At 36.1% G+C, this 24,015-nt stretch overlaps 1 protein-coding gene across 1 annotated transcript in view; it reads left to right on the top strand.

Annotated features, from left to right (window-relative positions):
* The window catches only part of Tinag (tubulointerstitial nephritis antigen), a 95,047-nt gene that overhangs the window by 34,442 nt on the left and 36,590 nt on the right, over positions 1-24,015 (top strand). Inside the window, exons 5-9 of the mRNA XM_038324171.1 lie at positions 2,742-2,865; positions 4,722-4,872; positions 7,348-7,528; positions 9,509-9,554; positions 12,742-12,865. Coding sequence (XP_038180099.1) covers positions 2,742-2,865; positions 4,722-4,872; positions 7,348-7,528; positions 9,509-9,554; positions 12,742-12,865 — 626 coding nt within the window. The remainder of the gene's footprint in view (positions 1-2,741; positions 2,866-4,721; positions 4,873-7,347; positions 7,529-9,508; positions 9,555-12,741; positions 12,866-24,015) is intronic.

Genomic DNA, 24,015 nt, shown 5'->3' with positions numbered 1-24,015 from the left:
GTGTGTCCTGTAGGTATAGAAACAACATATAGATTCATCACGGTTTTCTTAAGAAAACAAATGTGTCTTAAGGCTGTCTGTCATTGCCTTTCCATTCTCCATAACTGGACTAAGTGCAGAGGGTAATGTAAGTCTCTGGTGATTGGCACTGCTGTGGATTTCTACATCTGTCCATAGCATCTTCAAAATTTATAAATAAAATGTTGAATTAGGGAGATGTTCATATTAATTCTCAAATCTGGCAAATGTTGGTTTGGGAATAGAATTTAAAAATAACAATATAAACAATTAAAAATGCCCTTATGGAAGAATACATATTCTGTTTGAAGACAAATTTCTTCCTTATATGAGATACTACATTTGAAATTTCTGACACTCTTAGGTTGTCCTCTTGATTCTTTTAGTTATTAGGTAATATTTCATCAAATTAATTAATTAGAATATATCATTTATTAAAGCCAGCATTCTTTAGCCAGTTCCTGAAAGTTATTATTTTGGGATATTGTTTTTACTTATTAACTCTGAAAACATTTTGGTATCTAATGGAATGCAATACTTTGGGGATCATGGGATGTAACATTTTCTCTGTGTTCCTTAATTAAATCATTTGATAGCATGAGGAAAATACAATTGAAGGTAATTTCTCTGATGAGCTTCAGGTCACAGAGGCTTCCTTTCATGGAAACAATATTAAAAGTGATAAAAAAATCTTTATAAGACCAATACATGAATTTCATGTATTGTACGAAAATGTAGTTAAATACGTTTTCGATAAAAATCATTATAATTGATTTGTCTCTATCATGTTATTTTACCGAGGACTATCACTTTTTTTTTTGCAATTTTTAGTTTCAAAGAATGAATCATGAAAGTAGCAAAGTAGTGGCACAATAGTTTAATGGGACAAAGGGGAATCATATTTCAAGAGATGAAATCTACCTGACTTACACCCCTCCTCTCTCTGTCTCTCTCTGTCTCTCTGACTCTCTCTGTCTCTGTCTCTGTCTCTCTCTCTCTGACTCTCTGACTCTCTGACTCTCTCTGTCTCTCTCTCTCTCTCTCTCTCTCTCTCTCTCTCTCTCACACACACACAATCACACACAGATACACAAACTTTTATTATTATCACACAATCTTGGGCAAAACAGTCTGATCATCTCGCAAATGTGGAAGTTACATTCTACATCACTAAATTCTGCTGGATTGTACTATAAATGATGGATCTTAATTGCCTCAACAGGGAAGAAGAGATGTATCCTAACTCTCCTCTTAAATTGTATTTCAAAGCCATAAAATAACAACTGGCATTCGGACACTCAAGTTTTCTGGATACTTGAGGCAGATTAATGTAATATGCACTTAAATGCACACTGATAAGCTGATGAGAGAGATATGGGGAAGCACAGGTGATGTATAAGTCGTGTTTTTGTTTGCCATTTAGAAAGACACCTTTGAGACTGAGTCTCTTTGGTCACTCCTCTTAGCTTAAGCTGTTCCAGCTTCTGCTCTCTGGTCCATTGAGCAGCGCTGGCATTTCAATCCATTTCGTCACCGATCCCTGTCATGCTGACCCTTCTCATTGAGGCTATTTGTGGTAACCAACAGTATGTCCTTCACTCTTCCGTCTAAGCAGCGAAACTTTTTGGAATGGACTCAATGTTTCTTACTCTCTCATTGGGTGGTAATAGTTCTCTAAGTCGAAAGTGAATTCTTTCCCCAGTGCTCTAATTTATAAGTTATTTTGGATGAATGCATTTACTTCATAGAGACAGATACATTTTAAATTTTGCCTGCTTTAGACTTTGAATTTATTTTATAATTGTCAGAAGTAAATTTTTGTAAGATGTCAGATTAGTAGCATCACTAGCACAAATCATAAAACTATTAAGTCAATGAACTTTTACCATTTACCGACATTTAAGTTCTGATACAAGGTGCTGCATGCACTCATTTCTCATAAAAATGACATTAATGGAGCATGATGTCAGAAAAATTCTAAGTCAAGGGTCTAGTCTGAGGAGAAAGTCCTGTTTAGCTGGGTCTTTAGCATATCCATCAGCTTTTAGAAGTCAGTTACCTCATTTATTGAAAAGGGTTGCAAATATCTCCTCTTAGTATGTCACCTAGACATGTTGAGAGAGTAGCAAGAACTGACCCTGTTGGGAATTTAATGTGGGTTTTTATGACATCATGGTATTATATCTTTGGTATTATACACATTTTAAAGTTTTCTTTAATCTTTTGGAATTTAAGAATATGAGCAAATTAACTTCAGTTTCATTTCTCATAATGATGCAAAATTGAATGATTTCCTGTGTTAATATGAATTGCCCTGAAAGCCTTTGTTTGAAATTCTTTCACCTGACAATCATATACACTCTCCAAAGGAAGAGAGATATAGAAGTAACATTCTTTACAAGGGCTGATTTTTCACAATCTCATATGTCATTTCACGTGAATGAGCAAGCTATAATTCAAAATGACAGGGACACTGGTAGAAGGGTCCTTGCACTACATGGCAACCAGAAAAAAGCATCCAATCCATGCTGTGATTCCTAACATGCAGCTGCCTTTACACCCAAGCAGAAAGAAATCCCCTGTAGCTATGCTTCCCTCAGAAGCCTTAATGCATAAAATAATTTAAAATCATTATAAACACTGCAAGAGGGCATGCATGCATCTTTCAGTGACAGTGTGGACATACTTGAAAACTTCTAATATATCTGTCTCCTTTCCCTTAGGCATCTTTTCCTGACAAAGCCGATCTTCCTGAGGTTTTCATTGCTTCTTATAAGTGGCCTGGATGGACTCATGGTCCATTGGATCAAAAAAACTGTGCTGCATCCTGGGCTTTTTCCACTGCAAGTAATGACATTAATTTCAATCGCTTCCTCATAACTTCTCCTGTTTTTAGAGCATGGTAGAGTAGTTGGACAGTTTATAAGCTTGGAGAACGTAAATAATAGTAAACGGTCAGTTTAAATATTCTGGACAAAGAAAGGAACCTGGAGGTTACAAATTTTAATCTAAATCTTGGACGTTAGTATCTAATGTATATAGATAATGAATAAATTAGCAAAATTAACTTGATTTTGAGTTTAGATTTTAATTTACTTTTATCATAATGTCATCAAGATTTCTAATATTCATGTATAAATTCACATAAAATCTTTACATTATTTATTTTTATAAGATTTATAAAACTATAGTTGTTAAGCTATTTTGAAGAAAAGTTCAATTCTAGATTAAATCATAGTAGACTGAAGTTTTGCATCTCATTCTATACAAAATAAATCTATAGGTTTTAAATTTAAGGTGATATAATACCTTTTAATAAGATTGCTTTCCAAAATAATGTTAATATTCATTTTAAGTTGTAAGAAACATCCCTCTAACAGCTATTTATTGGTCTAAAGCCAATAAATAAGATACTCGGATTGATCCCAATATTTGATCTCCAAAATTACCCCCGAAGACTTTTCACAATTAAATAGAACCTACAGTGATAATGTCTGGATACTATCAACATCTTCATAGAGCTATGTTCTGGTGCTTTGATGTAGTCCTAAAAGAGCACTCAGGAGTAGGCTAAAGCATCTCAAAATTTTCTACTGAAATGGTCCTCACCCTGATTTTTTTCTTCTCCTTTTACATTTGACTACTATGTAAGTGTTGTCACACTGTAGTACACTATAGTCACACACAAGTTGATTTTTGCTACCATTGATCCATTTCCCATTTTTCTATGAGGGCAGAGATATGCCATCTCTTTCTTTTTCTATTCTTTGCCAGTTAATTTATATTTATTTTTCACATTAAAATTTTAAAATAGTATGCATGGTATTGTCATGACATTCCAACAACAACAATAAAACAAAACAAAAACAGAAGACGTCCACACCTAGTGACACATTTCCTTCAGTGAGACCGTATTTCCTAAACCTACCATAATGCTGCAACCAGCTGGGAAACAGGTTTTCAAATTCTGAAGACTACTGGGGACATTTATCATTCAAACAACTATGAAATACAGCTAATTACTTTTAATAGTAGTATAGTAATGCTGGTTATAACCACAACTATGAATACACTCACTTAGTTGCACACACATACAATATATGCATATATGTGTGTGAGTGTATCTATATTTGTATATATAGAATTAACTACATGTCTACTAAAATAAGATTATTTTTAATCACATAATGAATATAAAAGTATGATTTAACTACTTAAGCTATAATATAATGGATTTGTAGTACCTTAAATTAACAGAAATATGACCTCCAGGGAAGTTGCAACAGAAGCCAATGTAAAACTTAGGGATTTGGTTTACTTTAGTGTATAAAGTTACACTAGATTAATGGATTAATTAAAAATGAATTAAATTATATTTAATATTACTGTGTTAATTTTTTTCATATAAAACATAGATTTATCTGCAACTCTAGGGAAGATGCTCTCCCAGGTGCAAGAGTTAGACAATTCAAGTACATAAATCTCTTTCTTTCAGAAACTCTGCCACTTGGCAGGTTTCTTAATGAAAAACGGGTTCAAATATATATAGGCCATAAATGAATAAAGAACTAGAAAAGCCTTTGAGAAGTGAGTTACCGGAGCAATATCAATTTTGAAATGTAGTTGAGGGTTCAAATAAAAAAGTATTAGAACTATGACATCACATGTTATTTGAATATTAATCAGTATTTTGTGTGAAATAGGTGTGGCAGCTGACCGGATAGCAATTCAGTCCAACGGTCGCTACACGGCCAACCTCTCCCCTCAGAATCTGATCTCCTGCTGTGCCAAGAACCGCCATGGATGCAGCGGAGGAAGCATCGATAGGGCTTGGTGGTTCCTGAGAAAACGTGGGTAAATAACTGCTCGGCATGTGTCTCTAGGAGTCTTATGCGTGTTTTCTTTCTTATGTGAGGATATAGAAAAAGACTGGCTTCAAGATTCTATTTTACAACAAGAAACTCTAAAAAAACATGCCACATCTATATAACCATGAGTAAATGCCACACTTAAAAATATATATTGCACTTGGCTTCTGCTAACATATCAGCCACAGGAAATAGTGTTGGAAGAAGGTCCACATTTCTAGCTAAATTAATATGAAGACTCAAAGAGTATTTGTTCCTGTTGCTCTGAGCCAAATAGTTTTATTGGCTTTTCACAAAGGGAGTAACATTGGTCCGTGACACTGATAAATCTGGTTTTCCATCTGGTTATCCAGATTGAGGAATATAGAACTCCAGGAAAAGTCAGATTAAACACAAGAAAAATACAATAAGTGAAAAATTTAGAGTTTTTAATGACCCATTAGTTTCTATCCTGTTGGATGAAAGTGGCATTGTTTCAGTCTCATGTAGTTTGATATCTATATAATATCCTATGTCTAATGTATGACAAAATTATGAAAGAACAAAGGGAACTCTAGCTGATAGACAGAGATAGTTGTTCTTTATCATATAAGACTAATGTGCCTGCTATTTCATGGCATCTGATCACAGCCAGACATGAGTAAGAGGTATGGCAGGTATTAATGGGAGCTAATACAATAAGTTATTTAATATATTTCACCCAGTAAAGAATTGTGAATTGAAGTTGCCTAATTTGGTATCTTCCAGTATGGTTAACTTTTGCTTGGTCTTATGATCAGATGAAACAGTTAGCATATCTACAATGCAACCCCTACACCTAGGTCTTAGAACAAATTACAGAAGAGGGGGCAGAAAGATGAAGAGGACCAAGATGCCTACTATGAGACAGCATATATATCTAGCCTATGATATCAGTACAGGGAGTCAGAAACAGGAATATAGCAGGAAGTCACTTGCCAGACAGACTAATCCACTGGTAAACACTAAATTCAGTGAGAGACTCTATCTAAAAAAGACGGGAATGAAGAGAAACCAACGTCAATCGCCATCCTCCATATGTGTAACTAAGAACACAAACACCATCATACATGTGTGTACACATACGTCACACCCAAACTTAATATGTGTATATTAAATATATTATACATAATTTGGCACTGCAACCCAACTATATATGATTGTGTTTATTTGTTTAGCCCACCATGACCAAATGACATAAACAATGGACATTTTATTCTGGAGTTGCAAAGTCAAGATCAACATGGTGACTGATTCAGTGCTTTGGAAGCGATGTTTTCTTGGCTGGCAAATCCCTACCCTTTCATAGTATCACCATGTAGCAGAGAAATAGTTTCTCTTTTTATGAGGAGAATAATCCTGTCTGTAAGTGGCCTATTCTCATGATCTCACTTAAACCTGATTATCTTAAGGCCAAAGTTCAGATATCATTACCTAAGCTTTAGAGATTGAATAATAGCTTAAGAAAAAGAATATATTTCTAATTAAAATAGAATTATATAACTTCCTTTATTTCCTTTTCTTTGTTTAGCCTCTCCCAACTTTCAAATATATAATTTTACCCTGCTTATTTTTGTTGCACATACACATACACACATATATTTATACACTATGGAATTTATGTACTTATACATAAATACAACCTGGTGAGTAGGTTTTTGTTGTTTGCCTGTATGCAGTTTCAGGGCTGACCATATTTTCTTTGATAGCCAATAAAAAGGCTCTTCCCTGGGAGAGGTTAATTCTTCTCTCTCAGCACTCATCAGTTGCTCATAGTTCTTTGTCTAGGGTTATGGTCATCTTGGTATTGCTTATTTATATAACTAATTACATGGTTTTCTTTCCATACTATCCACTTCTCTATACAGTAAGGTAATGTGAAATTTGGAGGCAAGAATTTTGGATCCAAATAACTTATTCGTGGTTCAGTTTCAAAATCTATCAACAATGGTTTAATTTTTTATATAATATACAACTTAGAACAACTTATTTTATAAATTTTAATATTATATGAAAATTATACTGTTTCCCCACAGACACTTATTCAATGAAATATTAAGAAAAAAGATAGTGTAATTGAAGGGTTGACAAAATACAAAATCAATTTTAATTCTAACAGTGAAGTTTTCAGAATAATCCATCAACAAATAATCAAGTAAATGTCTTCATATTAACCCAGATTTATTGCAGGATACTTTTCTTCAGGAAATTTCACGCTAAGTATATAGTTATTTATCAAAAATGGATTGAAGTAAGAGTTCAAAATCATAATTAAGAGTAAAAGAGGGAAGATTATAATAACGTTAGGCTGCTGTGTTATGTAGGTGGCTGACAGTTCAGAGTTATGCAGACAAATAAGCAGCAAAATCCCCAAGCTTGACTATAGAGAGGGTGCTATGGCATTTTTCTGAATGCTATCCTGTTTTTTTCTTATTCCTCTTAGACTGGTATCTCATGCATGCTACCCACTTTTCAAGGACCAAAACACTACCAATAATATCTGTGCTATGGCAAGTCGATCAGATGGACGGGGGAAACGGCATGCCACAAAGCCATGCCCCAACAGCTTTGAGAAATCCAACAGAATCTACCAATGTTCTCCCCCATACAGAGTCTCTTCCAATGTAAGTCTAAACTGCAAGGACTAACAAGGATGCCATTCTCAAAGTAGATAACTCGGCCATTATTCTTACTATTTTTAATTTATTGTAGACAAGCAAATGTTGTGTTTGCAGATATACTTTTCTACTTTTACTGCATTTGTTTATGGTGTGTGTGTGTGTGTGTGTGTGTGTGTGTGTGTGTGTGCGTGTGTCTGGGATGAGTGTACTTCACATGTGGAGATCAGAGAACAAGTTGGCCCATCTCCTTACATCATGGGTGTCCTGGAACTTGGTGGCAAATGCCTGGATCTCTGAAATAACCAATGAATATCCCTGTCCTGTTCACATACAGTTGTTGCTATTCTTAAAATGCCCATTAAAAACTTGCATTTTGATCAGTTGTAGGGCAATGTAGTTGTTACAGCAAAAATTGCAAGGGATTGGCATAGAATTTAGAACGCCCCCCATAAACCAAGGTTTAAATTCTGGCTTATTTAATACACATGTGCAGGAAACTGAGATCACAGCTAAGTCACTGCATTTTGGTGGCAGAAGTTCATTTTATTGATCTTGTTCTTTAGTTCACAAAAGAGGACCTCCACATAGTGAGAAAAAGATCCCCTTAGACTCCAGATTTTCATGCTTAATGCTCACCCACTTTTAACACAATCTCCTCAGGGTTATCTAGACTCATTTAAGAAACATATGAACCTTTGATTACCACAGTTTTTATGAGATTATCATCCAATGTTTTTATCTTGGTGTACTGGCCTTTTATGCATGGTTGACCTACAACGTACAGAAGTTAAGGTCTTGCCAGTATTTAAACCTCTACTTACCTATAATTATCCTAATAAATGAGATAATTCTCTATTGCCTGCATAGATCATGCCTTCTCTATCTTCTTTACTGACATAGGAAATATTTTCTCTGAGTCAAATGGTTATTCATTCACCTTTCCACCTGAAGAAACTTTAAACAAGGGTCCAGACCTATGGCAAAATTTTGTGGGTTTTTTTTTTTTTTTTTACTTTGTGGGATTATTGTCTTCATATTAACCTGGATTTATTGTAGGACACTGTTCATCTTCAGGAAATTGTAACCTGGCATATAAATATTTATTAAAAATAGATCGAAGTAAGAGTTTAAAATCCTAATGAAATTGTAAAAGGAGGGAAGATAAGTTTCCTTAAGCTGTCGTGTAATTTAGTTGTTTTCTGTTTTTATCAATGGTTCTTTAAGCTTGTCCCTATAATAGAACATATTATATGATTCTGAAGTTAGCTGTTTTATTGCCTGTATACACCACCAACATGTCTTAAAGATTATGAAGCATCCAAATTTGTTTCTATTGGAGTTTTTATTTAAAAACTTTGTGTTAAATGTACATGTAAGACTGAATGAATGAATGAACTGCCTCCCTCCTGAGGGGACACTAAGTACAAAATAGGAGTGTTTGTAATGAAGTTGGTGTACAGCTTCACTCTTCAGTTTGGTGCAGCTGCTCTTGTGATCGAAATACCATAGGAAACGTGAATATTCACTAGCTCAATCTTCATTTTCTTCATTGCCATAAAAAGTTAGTATAATTTTGTCCATATAATTTTGTCCACTCCAAAAGTATTAAAATAAAAATCAATAAAGCAAATGGGCATGCACTGGTTTTAGCAGGGTCATCAATGCATTATAGTGCATATGGTCATTGAAAAGTTCATCAATGCATTACAGTGCCTATGGCCCTTTCAAAGTTCATCAATGCATTAGGGTGCATATGGCCATTGCAAAGTTCATCAATGCAATATGGTGCGTATGACCACTTCAAAGTTTACCAATGCATTGTGGTGCATATGGCTATTTCAAAGCAGCACCGCAGCAAGCTGCAAGTGGCCGAGTATCTGAGGATTATGTAATCCCTAAATGGATTGTCCTACAGGTCATATTATACACCAGACATTAGCTTTAGTATTTCTCATTAATGCTCAATGATATTTTTCATTCCAGGAAACAGAGATTATGAGAGAAATCATACGAAATGGACCAGTTCAAGGTAAGATCAGATAAAATGTCATTTTCAGTTATGAATTTCTTTTTTTTTTTTTTTTTTTTGTTTTTCGAGACAGGGTTTCTCTGCAGCTTTAGAGCCTGTCCTGGAGCTAGCTCTTGTAGACCAGGCTGGTCTCGAACTCACAGAGATCCGCCTGACTCTGCCTCCCAAGTGCTGGGATTAAAGGCGTGCGCCACCACCGCCCGGCTCAGTTATGAATTTCTATAGTAAACAATGTTACATGATATGACATCAAGGGAACATAATAAAAAAACGAAAATCTTAGGTATCTTCCAAAGAGTTCAACACTTCTAGTCTGCGCAGTTGCAGAAAATTAACTCATCAAAGCATATCATCAGCTTCCATTTTACTTTAAGAAGATAAACTTGTTTGTTGCTTGAACTCTTAGATGATAGTGGCACATTGAAAGAAAGCTGGCTGAGTCTTTCCAGAGTTATCATGGAGCACCTGACAGGCACCTGTCTTGCAGTAATTAATCCAATGGAACTCACATTATCCACTTGGTAATTTGTAAGAATCACACTTACAGATAGATATTTAAATTTATTTAGATACAATTAAATACCAATATTTAAATTCAGTTTAGGTGGCTATAGGAATATGTTGACAAAAACCACAGTAAGAATTGCTATAAATAAAGTAAATATTTCCTTTTTATATTAGGTCAAGGAAAATCAAACAAATTAGATGACTTTTGTGGCTTACACAACCATTTTATAATTTTAGCTACTTTTTAAATTTATTATTGGTAGTAAAATACTATTAAATAATATAATTTTACAGTGGTATACTAGATATAGATTTGACTTAAATGTATATCTGATTCCTTTTTTCCTTATTGGAATTTGTCTTGTACCAGTAATGCTGATAAAGATAAGTACACAAGATGTATTTTCTGTATAACATTTCTCCTGAAGGGCCTGGGAAAACAAACCCAATGAGGTGTGAAATGGGAATTCAAGTAGTGAACATAAAAGGCCTGAGTATAACATCAATACAGTGGGACACAAATTAAAAACACTTGTTACGTATTTGAGGGACTCCTGGTTAATTTTCCCCTTTATTTCTGAATGTTGATCTGATTAGTATTGATATAGGAGCTATCATGGATTTTAATATTTATGTTGAAATTATTTATCAAAAAATCAAAGCTTATGCTAAACATGTGCTAAATTTAATTTTAAAAAATACTAAAACTTTACATTAACTTTGCAACCAATAAATAAGGCTCCTTTTTTCGAAAACGTGTGAAATTTGTTGACTGTTATAACAGAGAATTTGTGTGTGGTTTTCCTATGTGCTTTGACTGGTGGTACCTGAGAGACAAATATGAAAGACAGAAGAAATTTTAATTAAAGGCCAAACTCACAAGCCCTACTTTGACATTTCCTTCTTAAGTGGCTTTGGCAATTCATTACGCAGTAAATTTGGCTTAAATCATCCCGAACTTCCGAATCATTGTAATACCCCCCAACCTCTGTTCTCAGTCAAAATAAAGCAGGATCTTAATTTTTTTTAAATGCTGTAGAAAACTGAGGTTTACTTTGCTGCCCTACTTTTGTAAATTTCACTTACTAAATTATCAAGTTCATAGAATACAAAAATTAAATCGGTGAATTCTCAGTTTGAAATTGTTGAGAAGATATCTCTTGGCAGCCTTAGCCACAGTCAAGATAAAGCACACACGGGGGGGGGGGGGGTCTGTCTTCTACGCTCACACGTCTTACAGTTCTGTGCAGTAGTTGACTGTGCGCAGCTTTCCAAGACTCAGAGTGCAGAGCAGGGTCTTACATGCTCACAAGCTTGTAGATTCATCTCTTTTGGTTTAATATCAGAGACTGAAGGAAGATGGTACTTTGTTATTCATGTTGACTTCTTAACCTTTGCTTCGGCTGGCAGTGTTTTACGGCAGTCGTAATTTATCTTGTCCAAGTACTTAAAGCAGAGCTGACGGTAAGGGTTAAATGAGTCAATGGTTATATGGAGAGGAAAATCATTGGGTGAAATATCTTCATATTTTTTTTTTTTCGAGACAGGGTTTCTCTGCAGCTTTTTTTTTAGAGCCTGTCCTGGAGCTAGCTCTTGTAGACCAGGCTGGTCCGAACTCACAGAGATCCGCCTGCCTCTGCCTCCCGAGTGCTGGGATTAAAGGCGTGCGCCACCACCGCCCCGCATATCTTCATATTTTTGTGAATGAAAAGAATGCTATTTGGTTCTTTCTGTACATGCAATTTGATTGCCTGCTTGCTGTAGCTTGGTTTAACTTACAGCATTTCTGTCTGCCTTGGGACAAAACAAAATGTCAAATGGATTGAACCTCGAGTAAATAACACTGTGAGCATTTCTCTAAAACCTGCAGAAAGCAGAAATTTGCATAGAGTACAACCTAAAAAATTTTAAAACCCTGTGGGGGATGTGTTTTATAGTGGGTAAAGAAAATTCAACTTTCAGTGACACTTAGAGCCCCCCCCCCCCCCAAGGCCCTGAATGCTGAAGAACGGAGCTAAAAGCAGAAGATGAAAAGCCACATTTCCCTGTGCAGCGTGAGCATCACCATAGGATCTAGCGAATGCAGTGACCTTCATTCTGACTTTATTTAAAACACATATTGAGCTAAGATAGGTAAGCTTCATTCTTAGCTAGCACGATAGCCATAGCTAGTCCTAATTTAAAAGAAAATCTTCAGTAGATGCCTACTGAGGGAGAAGTTTAAAGTCTTCAACCTGAATTGCACAAGCCCTTTTTCAAAGCCCCACATGAAATAGAAAAGAAGAAATGTAAGAGAAGGAATGAAGGAGGGTTTTAGGAAGCACGGGCTCCGGTTTTTTAAAGAGTGCAGCACAGACTCAGATCTCCAGAGCGGAAAGGATGAAACTCTACCAGAATACTCCTTTGTATATGGTTTTCTTTTATTAGCACCCAACAAAGAAAAGCTTGAACTACATTTTAAATGTAAAACTTGTATATAGGTAATGTTCTATGTAGCTGAGATTGTTTTTTAAAAGTAGTAAGAAAGGTGTGTAGCCAATGGATAAGAAGAAAATTAGGTGTGCTCTCTTCTTAGACCCCACTCCCCACAGCTTAACTGTTGATTGTTCTGGGAGAACTTCTGAGATTTTGAAGATGCACTTTTGTAACCGTGCTGTTCATTCTGTTGGGCTTATTTCAGCCATAATGCAAGTCCATGGAGATTTCTTCTACTATAAGACAGGGATATACAGACATGTTGTCAGCACAAATGAAGAATCAGAAAAGTATAAAAAACTTCGGACACATGCAGTTAAACTCACTGGGTAAGGCAATTGCTTTCATCTTTATTGTTTGGATTTTTTAATTTTTGAAAAATAAAGTCAAGAATAAGAGGAAACAACTATATAGCTTTGATTGATTGATTGTGTATTCATATTTCTTTGAGCCTGTATCTGATATCTCCAGGTTGCCTTGGATAACTAATTTTCTTTTCTTTTCTTTCTTTCTTTCTTTCTTTCTTTCTTTCTTTCTTTCTTTCCTTCCTTTCTTCTTTCCTTGCTCCTTCCTTCCTTCCTTCCTTCCTTCCTTCCTTTCTTCTTTCCTTGTTCCTTCCTTCCTTCCTTCCTTCCTTCCTTCCTTCCTTCCTTCCTTCCTTTCTTTTTTCTTTCTTTTTGGTTTTTTTGAGACAGGATTCCCTGTGTGGGTGCTGACTGTCCTGGAGCTCATTTTGTAGGCCAGGCTGGCCTCAAACTCACTGAGATCCTACCTCTGCCTCCCAAGTGCTGGGATTAAGGTGTGTGCCACCACGTCCCATCCCGATAACTCATTTTCATGTGTACATTCTCTATTTGCCTTTTCATCATTAAATTTAGGAATTCAATTTCATATATCTGTATTCCCCTCTGACTAGAATTTCTCTTTTTTCCAGTTCATTTCCTTCTCTATCTTGGCATCCAACAGCTCTATTATATCATAATAAATCCATTCAGTTTGACTCATATTCAACCGATCCTCTTCTAAAGCTACATACTTACTTAATTATGACCTCATAGTAAATCTTTATAATCACCCTTACACACACATTTCAGCAGTAAGAGATCTTTAGAGGAACAGAACAGATAGTATGAATGTGTGAGAATTATTCATCAGACTTATATAAAGGTAATAACTACAGTTTTCTTGCACCAGAGAGGCTGACAACTCAGTAGTTGTTTAGTCCTTGAGGCTGGGTATCTCAGAACTTGGAATAGACCCCCCAATGACTGTCTCACCTCAGAGAGAACAAGAATCTAGTAGTAATTCAGTCCACAAGGCTGAGTGCTTTAGCAGTCCCAGTGTGACCCCTAAAACTTGAATGGTTCCTGGAGAGCAGGCTGTCAGTCAGTTATAGAGTCTAGGTGCTGGTTCTGATATCAATGATGGAATTATTACTAGCAGCATCAACAGGATAAGTCAACTCAGTAGCAAACAAGAGAGCTGGGCAGGCAAGAGAGAGGACAAAATCACATCCTTCTGTTATGATGTCTCCTTTGAAACCAGAGCTGCTACTGAAGGTTCTGTATATTCTCGGATGATCTTTCTGCATCAATAAAGCAATTAGGATAATTCTTTAGTTGCGGCTCCCTACTCAAGGTGATTCTAATTTGTGGCAGGCTGGCATTAAAACCAACCATCATTATACCATTGACTCTTCCGTGCCTAAATGTTTGTGTTATCCCACCAAACAATAAAAAATGTTGTTTTTACTTTTATATCATTTTACAGTGATAAATTTCAATTAGATGTCTTATGCTACCAGGCATTTGCATACTAAACACCTATATTCTTTGTTTTCTCGGTTTTCAAATGAGTTTCTCAAAATCCCAGGGCTTCTTCCTTCCTGCCCTTGGAGGATAATCATGTCAGATATCACTGAAAAGTTTGAAATCATTAAAGCACATTTCCTGGCATCACAAGCGCATTTGCTGCTTTTCTGCTACAGAACACACAGAGAGACCGTGCCTTGTTCTCCCTACACTCCTCTTCTTGCAGCAAGTCCCCTACACCTCACAACATTTCAAGGACTCATTGAGGAGTTTTCTCTATTTCTTCTCTGGATTTGATTTCATTTGAGTAAAGTATCTCAGCTCACGGCTGTAGGAGCAAATCCTTTACTCTTAGCTCACATTCTTCCCAATTTACTAATGTTTTCTCTTTGCCTTCACTCAATGTCCTCAGGACTTCCTCCCCAAGTCTTCTTAAACTTACAAAGTCCTTTCTCACATTTCCTTGCTCCATTACCTTTCTAAAACCTGCATATTTCACAGCTATCAACTGTTTCTATCTTGTTAACACTATTTGTCAGACTTCACACTTGCTTATTCCTCCATCCTGGTGTGTCTGTACTTGTTGAGACTTGTCAGGTTTCTTTTCCCTTCTTGTTTTGGCTTTTCATGGCTGTAGTTGTCGAACTGTGGCCTCTCCTCTCCCTACTTTTCTCAGTCTTTCTCTGGTGAATTTCTCTGAACTCTTTCTGGCTTTCAGCACCAGATAAAAGCTGGCGTCAGTTAAATGATATATTCGGGTTACATCTCTCTCTTGAACTTCAGACACGTATATTTTGTGCACTACGCAACATCCCCATGCACAAGATGGATGCTCCAAACTTGGCACTTTCAAAATAGAGCTCTCTATCTTCCCCTTTCTCTGTACAACAGCATCATTTCCCCACTGAGTCAATGAAAGCCACTGTCCTAGTTTGGGTTTTTATTGCCGTGAAGAGACACCATAACCACAGCACTTATAAAGAAAATATTTAATTGGGGTGGCTCGCTTACACTTTCAGAGGTTCAATCCATTATCATCATGGTGGAGAGCATGGCAGTGTGCAGGCAGACACAGTGCTGGAGATGAGAGTGCTGCATCCTTCAGGCAACAGGAAGTCAAACTGACAGGCACACTGGTGGAAGATTGAGCCAAAGAGACCTCAAGCCCCACCCCCACAGTGACACACATTCTCCAACAAGGCCGCTAATACTGCCTAATATTGCTACTCCCTTTGGGAGCCATTTTCTTTCAAATCACCACAGCCATTCTCCCACATACTCTGGAGTGGAAACCTTGGAATTATTCTTTATTCCTCTCCCCACAACCCATTTTCAGTATATCACAGTGTCTGTTGAATTATAGCCCAGATCAACTTCTCTTTATCTTCTGAACTTGCTTGAGTACCCATTACATTTACTTTGTAGCTGGATCAGTCATAGGTCTTTGCCTTGTCCACTAATTTTGTTTTCAACATAGATCCCTGTAGAGCATATCTAGTTGCTAATTTGCTTAGAACACTACAGTAATTTTCCATTTTTCTCAGAGTAAATGGAAAGTTCTTTGCAATGATTTTGTAAAAGTCTGTCTTGCCTACTACACTACCACAGCTACCAGATTTCTGATGTCAAATTCTACTCTCCTTTACTCTTTCCACCTAAAATGCGTTTCTACCAAATATCCAATCCATTGCTAAACACACCTTCATCTAATCTGCTCCAATTTCCCTTATCAGTGTGGCTTTTCTGAATATCCTATGGAAGCCACTTTTTGCTCTGTCTATTTATTAATTGGCTTCTCTTTACCTGCCACTCTGCTCTCTATAGTTTCATATAATTATAACTTTCTTAGTAAATGATTTGATAATCCCTTCTTGTTGATCATGTATCATCTAGGTTGAAGCTTCCTGAGACCAGGTCTGTTTGCACAATGACCTTATAACACCAACTCATCTAATACAGTGTTATTTCTTGACACGACATGTTTAATATTTTTGTTTTCTATTGAAAAGTGACCCCTTTAGCTCCTGCTTTAGCTAGTTCTCACTTGTTGCTTTTAATCTTTAAATTGGGCAATTCTTAGTTTAAAAATAAGATAGAAAGGTAAGTCCTCTCTTGGGAAGTCAATTGTTTGTTCCATCACTTCATTGAAACAGGACCAAGGCCCTTCCCATACCTTGTGCCTAGGCTGAGCAAGGTATCGCTCCAGAGAGAATGGGCTCCACAAATTCAGTTCATGCGTTAGGGTTAGAATAGGGTGGACTGAAGGTGGGGGGAGCAGGAGGAGAGGAGGGGAAGCTGGGATTGTTAGGTAAATAAATAAATAAGGTTAAGAACAGAAAAAGAAGAAGAAGAGGAGGGAGAGAGAGAGAGAGTACTATATAACAGAGCGAGCGCTCTAGCGCCGCATCTCTCCCGCCCCACCCCTCACATCGCCCTCCTCCCCCCTACCCCCTCCGCCGTAATAAGATAGGAAGAAACTGGAAAGGAAAGCCAAGGTAGTCCTCAGCTTTTGGTTCAGTTTTGTGGATGTTCAACCCCTAATCACAGACCCTTTCTTTTTCTTCTTCTTTCCTAGAGGCTTGTCTGGTTCTTATCCCAGTTTAAACATGGCTAAATGAGCCTTCTAATGCACCTCTTGGAGTTGTTTGATACCCGGGGGTACTCTTCGCCTGCTTTCTTTGAATTATGTTGCTTCATTCTTTAGCCATTACTTCTAAAGGACTGCTGGGATTCTGGTTTGGATTCTGATCTCTGATGGGTACTTTGGGAAGGGAATAGTGTCTGCGAATGGCCTTAATAGAAAGATCTTGAGAGAAATGTCTGGAAAGTCTGACTTACTTTCCAAGGTGGATTTTGATACTCGGGTTCAGTGAGAAAAGGGGTTGAATCGAATGCTGTCTCTCCATCTCCATTCCTACTTTGGTATAGTGAAAACGAATTTTTCCATTATTCCTTAAAGTTATGTTTTTTTTTTATTATGACTGCTTCACTCACTAAAGATAGAACAAAGGCACTGATGCTTAAAGTTTGTTTCTTTGATTTTAATAGTGTCGTGCGTTTTCAGGAAGCACATGGACTCTAAGCTGAGGCATCAGTAATTGCATACAGCGTCATTGGGATTGAAGATTTAGATCTAGTTTGGCTCCCCATCTGTTCAGAAGCTCATTTTTCTAATCGTCATTTGTGTATTTCATATCCATTTTTGTCTTGTCTGCTGATAGCCTTGGTCTAGAAAAGCTTCCTCATAACACATTATGAGGTAGATGTTTTTTTTTTTCTTTCAGAGCCCCCTGATTGACAAGAACTGCTCACTGTCTTTGTCTACTGCTTGGGTAGCCATGGCACTCGTGTTAGCTTCACTATTATTCTCACCCAGGCTGTGGTTGAAGGGGATTTAAATGTGTTTCCAATTCACTGCTGCCGTTGTTTGTAGATTCCGTGCCATGACTTTGTTAGGCACAGTAGTGTGTTCACTTTCCTAAGCTTCTGGGATTTTATCTTCCTTCTGTGATAATTAACAAACTAACTTTTTGGTGATATGCAAGATATTCATCAGTATGGCTATTGGATCGGGCCATTTCAGGCTCCCTCTCCTCAGCTGCCCAAGGAACTAGTTGGGGATATCTCCCTGGACACCTGGGAACCCCTCTAGAGTCAAGTCTCTTGCCAACCCTAAAATGGCTCCCTTAATTAAGATATATGCTTCCCTGCTCCCATATCCACCCTTCCTTTATCCCAACCATCCCATTCCCCCAAGCTCTCCCCATCCTCCCCTTCACACTTTTCTCTCCCCATCTCCCCTTAGCCCCATTCCATCCCACCCCCAAGTTCCCAATTTTTGCCTGGCAATCTTGTCTCCTTCCAATATCCAGGAGGATAACTATATGTTTTTCTTTGGGTCCACCTTCTTATTTAGCTTCTCTAGGATCACAAGTAAGAATGTATCTATTTTTTAACAAATGTTTTGGATCATCTGGGCATCATTTGGTGCCTCGGAGCAGTAGATTTTAATTCCTTTCTCCTCCAGCAATTCCTTATTTGGCAATTACCACATTCAGGAGTTAAATGCATCAGTGAGTTAGAGAATAATTAAGTAGCTCAAGAAAGTTAATGTCCCTCATCTGAAGAGCTCAATATACTTTTGTGAAGTACCTAAAAATTTATCTCAACAAATTGTTTGGGGTCCTTTGTGCAGAATTCAAAGGTATTAGATTTAATTCACTTGAACAAATGACTTTGAGCTTATATTAAGTGCTTAACACTAGGGAACAAAAGCTGGAATAATATGTAGTCTCATTTTTCAGTAATTTTTAGTTTTGATGATTAATTCCCATTGTTATTTCCATTGGACTAACAAATACCTAGGAAATCAACCAAGCACACTTTCGAGTGTGTGTAAGTATGTGTGGATCAACTGAGGTCCTATGACCTGCCTTCAAGGTGGGCAGCACTGTCATATGGTTTGATGTCTCACACAGGATAATAACAGGAAAAGTTGAGATCTGGTGGAGTACCAGCATTTTTTTCTATGATGTATCAGGATGTGAACATAAGCCATTTCTGTGGCTATGCCTTGGTCACCAAGATCAACTGTATCTGCTTAAACCACAACAAAATATATAACATTCTTCATTAAAGTTGCTTCTTGTTAGACATTTGTATCAACAATAAAAAAGTAGCTAACACAGAATGCAAGGAAGATATGTCCAAAATTGATTCTACCAGAAAGGGATGGATATATGTTTAAAGCACAGGATAGTGAAGGACATATATAAATAAATTTAGAACACTTCTTTTCATCTCCGGATTCTTTTTGTGAATGCTGTTAAATAAAAATACTTTATCTTTAGCCAGTGTTGTTTCTTGGGCTACTAATTAGAAAACTGTTACTGACAAAACTAAGGAGTCCCTTCGTTTTTGTTTTGTTTTGTTTTGTTTTCCAATCCTTGTTCCCTATGTTATAATCACACTACCTCATCATGGTCCATTCATGTCCCTGAGATTTCCTTTACTCTGAGTCCAAGGTTGGCAATGCATTACATGAATGCTATTTATTTTGCAAATGCTTTTCAGGATCACTGATAGAATTCAGTGAGCAAATTTACTGTTTGAAATTTTAGATAATTATATAAAAAAGAGGCAAGTATTTACATTCCCTATTGTCATCTCTGTAGAACAGAATTTTATTGGAGCTGTAGTCTATATATCACCCAAAGAGAATAATATTTTGAATCAGTGTTTTATTATGTTTAACCAATATCTTATCTATCACATTTTCTGAGAAAATGGTAGGGTTTTATTTATGAGTGGAACAGAGAAAGATTCTAGCCCTCATCAAACTAAAAGCCTGATAATAGCTAAATAACTAGAAAACTAAAATTATATTTTGTAAGGGCCAGACTACAGATACTGAATATTTTTGTCTAGAGTCAATAGTATGAAGGGTTTTTATAACTTATGAAAGTTAAGTAATTACCCAGTGAGAGAAGAGACATATTCTCACTCCTCCCACTCTGCAATAGGACTTTGGGAGTTCAACTCAGTGCTCTGCTGTGGGTTTCTGCCTCTGTTTCCATCAGTTGCTGGATGAAGGTTCTATGGTGACATTTAAAGATATTCATCAATTTGACTATAGGGCAAGGCTATTTCGGGCACCCTCTCCTTTATTGCTTGGGGTCTTAGCTGGGGTCATCGTTGCAGATCCTGGAAATTTTTTAGTGCCAGGTTTCTTGCTAATTGCATAATGGCTCCCTCAGTCAAAATATCTCTTTCCTTGCCCTCATCTCTGCCCTTCCTCCATCTCTTCTATCTCCTTCCCGCAAGTTCTCCTCACCTCTTCCCTTTCCCTTCCTCTTCCTCTCCCATTCTCCTGTCTCTCTTCACCCCAATGCCCCCTGTTTTGTCAGGCAATCTTCTCTATTTCTCCTTTCCAGGTGGATTTATGTATGTTTTCCTAAATTTTTTAATGCACAGATTTAAGACAGTTGGATGAGCATTTCTGCTATGATTATTTAATCAATACATATAGATATGTAATTGTAATAATTAATACAGGCAGCATAAATTATTTAATTTTTGTGTTAAGATGACTTTCAAATACAAAATAATTATTTCTTATACTTTCTAATGGGTATGAGAAAATATACCTGATTTAAAAATATGATTTGATTCTTCTTGGGAAAAATTTGATCAGAGATAGATTTAATATTTCTGAAGTCTTATGTATATTTACAACACTTTTGAAACCTATGCATAACTGCATAGCATATAATAGTAGTATATATTGTATATAATAAAATATATTCAGGTATATTTTTAAAAAAGGGTTTATAATTTATGATAATTGAAATGAGATATTTTACTTTCTGGACTTTAACATTCTTGGATTTTATAATTTGCAAGATATCTCCCCAATTTAAGAAAAAATGCAGTAGGTAGGTGACATTGCAAAGACTTTGGTCTTTTATTGAAGCCTGTATATGTCATCAGCCTATTATTATATTAAATAATATATCAATCTTATTATTTAACTCCCGTATACAATGACTCATAGAATTATAGCTTAAAAAACCCTTAAGTTTTGTTCATAAAGACCAATGTCTAAAATGTAAAAAAAAAATAGTGAAATTTAAGAAGGATAATGGCTTCTGTTCATGGACAGGAATTAGAATATATTATTATAAGATTTAATGTTTATTAAATCGTTCAGAGATTCCAGAGCTCATGTGCTGAAAAATGTTTGTTCTCTCCTCCTGTATGTTGATCACTCCCAAGGTTTAAGCTTCAACTCTTTTTGGTTCCTTTCTCAAGATTAATTGAATCGACTGCATACAACCATCTAATTATCATTGGAAAGGATGTCATTTTAGTAAGCTTAAACTTTATAATTTAAATTAACATAAGTTTGATTTAAATGGATACTGAACTAAGAAAACACTTGTCTGATGATGTATATTTAAACCAGCGGTTTCCTCACAGTTGTGCTACCAATGGCTTGAGTATTAACTCTATCATGCAAAGTACTAACTCTATCATGCAAAGTACTAACTCTATCATGCAAAGTACTAACTCTATCATGCATGTGCTCACAGGCTTCATGGCTTCATATACTGATGAACACATTTAGTTTTGTTTCAATATTCATTTATAGAGGAAAGTTAACTTAAAAATTGTTACATACTATTACTGTCTTCAGATTTTGGGAAAATATGACATCATAAAATAAGTTGAATAATAAAATAACAATAAATAAATAAAAAATAAAAATGACTGGAGCTATTTATAAAGTACATTTTTCATTGAAAAACTGGCATTAAATTTAATTATTTCAAATAAATACTATTCTCACAATACACATGTGACAATTATACATATTTGTATATTTTTGCTTTTACTATTTTTAAAAATTGTCTTTTAGAATGGCAGAGAATAAGAACATCTAATATACAAACTGCTCATTTTACACTGGGAAATACTAATATCTTTTAATCCCATTGCTTCTTATAATATTGATATATTAGAATGTTTTATAATATAAAGATATATTATGATATATAATATGTGCATATATATATATTTCTGCATAAAAACTTTCTTGTGTACAAAAGGCATTTTTCCAGAAACAGCAAGGGGATCACAATGGATTAAAATATAAACTCAAGACAGGGAAGGAGATGAAGAAGTTATCCAGGACTTTGAACACAAAAGTCACAAATTAAAATTTGTTATGGTGGGCACCAATGGGGAAGTATGTAATTATAACCAGAAGGGTCATGAATCTGCTGACTGTCAACTTGTCAGCTTACACAGAGGGCAGAAGGAGATTATTTTAAATGATTCTTAGAAATGCACAAACAAGCAATGAGGTACACTCACCTGCATGTTAAATTTGCAAACATTTAAAAGTTAAAAACTAGATGCTGGCAACGATACATTCTCACATTATAGTTTCAATACAAATTAGGACAATTCACGTTAGAGTTTCAATACAAATTAGGACAACAGTTTTGGAACACTGTTAGTATGCAGAGCCATTTAAATCTCATACTGTTTAACCTAGCAATTCTACTTCTAGCAATACAATCCAAAATGTAAAACAAATCTCAGAGTTGGATTCATCAAAATATTGCTTGCAATGGCAAAGAAGGTGCAATCTTTAAATATACAGACACAGAAAAACAATATATAACATTAAGTGAAATAATCAGTACCCAAATTTCAACTTATAACAAAGAATACCAGAAAGTTGCCAAAATTATAAACACTGTATTTGGAGAGAAGGAGTTGATTTTTTTCTTCATTCTCTCTGTCTCTCTCTGCCTCTCTGTCTCTATCTCTGTCTCTATCTATCTCTATCTCTCTCTGAACTTTAGGCATTAATGTTGCCTAGCTTCTTAGATAAAAATAAAATTATAAAATCCCTGTCTTAACTGTTCTCTTCCAATACAACTCTAGACTCTCCTAGAAGAATCACTTGAGGGGGCTGTAGAGATGGCTCAGTGGTTAGTAGCATTGCATGCTTTTCCAAAGGTCCTGATTTCAATTCCCGTGGCTCACAACCATCTGTAATGAGATCTGGCGCCCTCTTCTGGCCTTTAGGCACACATGCAGTCAGAATATTGTATACATAATAAATAAACAAATATTTTTTTTAAAAAAGAAGAATCTTGAGATACTTAGTAAAAACACATATTAACACCCTGAACCCCATGGGACACCACTGAGTTAGGACCTCCATGGTGGGGCCTTACAGTACCCTGTGTTTGTTCATTTGAATCCTTTTGCTTCCTTTCTTATAATGACTTTTATGCCAGAGATAGGATACATTCAAAGCTCATTTTGGAGACCTTTCCCTGGGAAGCATGCATAGAAAAGGCAAAAAAAGTGTTTAATGTTTAGCACTAAGTAATGAAATACAGTTAAAAGCAAACAATGCCCTTCTCTTCCACCTGCAAACAATACTATGTTTAGCCTTGTATGTTTGGTCCCTCATGCTGAAGGAAGAAGCAAGCATTCCAAGGTAGAGGACATTTGGTGGCTGAGTGCCCTTCATTTCCCTGAAGAGGAAAGCTGAAAATCCACATGGAGACAGCCCTTAGATGTTGCAAGACCCACTAGGGAATCAGCCAAGAAAGTCTATGGGGAAAGAGGAAATTACTGAGCTCTAGGAATGCCAAAGTTCTTGAGATCAATTTAGGGAAGGAAATCCCTTACTGGGGCTCTTATGTAATCTCTGGCTGATTAAGCCAACAATTGCACTTCATGACACTTTCAAATAAGGGGTCAGCAAGTATTTATGACAGTATCCTAGATTTATTAATCTTGTTCCCTATATATTGGAAATTAAAAGTCTTACAAGATGCATATTTTTGAGTCAGTTTAGTTAGGTGTCAATTTCATGGTTCCTGTCTTTTTCTAAAGATTTTTATATATATATTGCGCATTGGTGTTTTGCTCATGTAAGGGTGTGAGGTTCCTGGAACAGACAGCTGCAAGCCACCAAATGGGTGTTGGGAATTTAACTCAGGTCCTCTGGAAGAACAGCCAGTGCTCTTAACTGTTGAACCATCTCTCCAGCCCATTTCCTGATTTTATACTTTATCTTTACATGACATTTATATTCATACTTGGTGGTTCCAATTTTGTAAGAAACTTTTTTTTTTTTTACT

Source organism: Arvicola amphibius, chromosome 3, assembly GCF_903992535.2.
Source record: "Arvicola amphibius chromosome 3, mArvAmp1.2, whole genome shotgun sequence".
Taxonomy (NCBI): domain Eukaryota; kingdom Metazoa; phylum Chordata; class Mammalia; order Rodentia; family Cricetidae; genus Arvicola; species Arvicola amphibius.
Note: the sequence above shows the minus strand (reverse complement) of the source record. Positions and strands in the feature narration are given on the sequence as shown.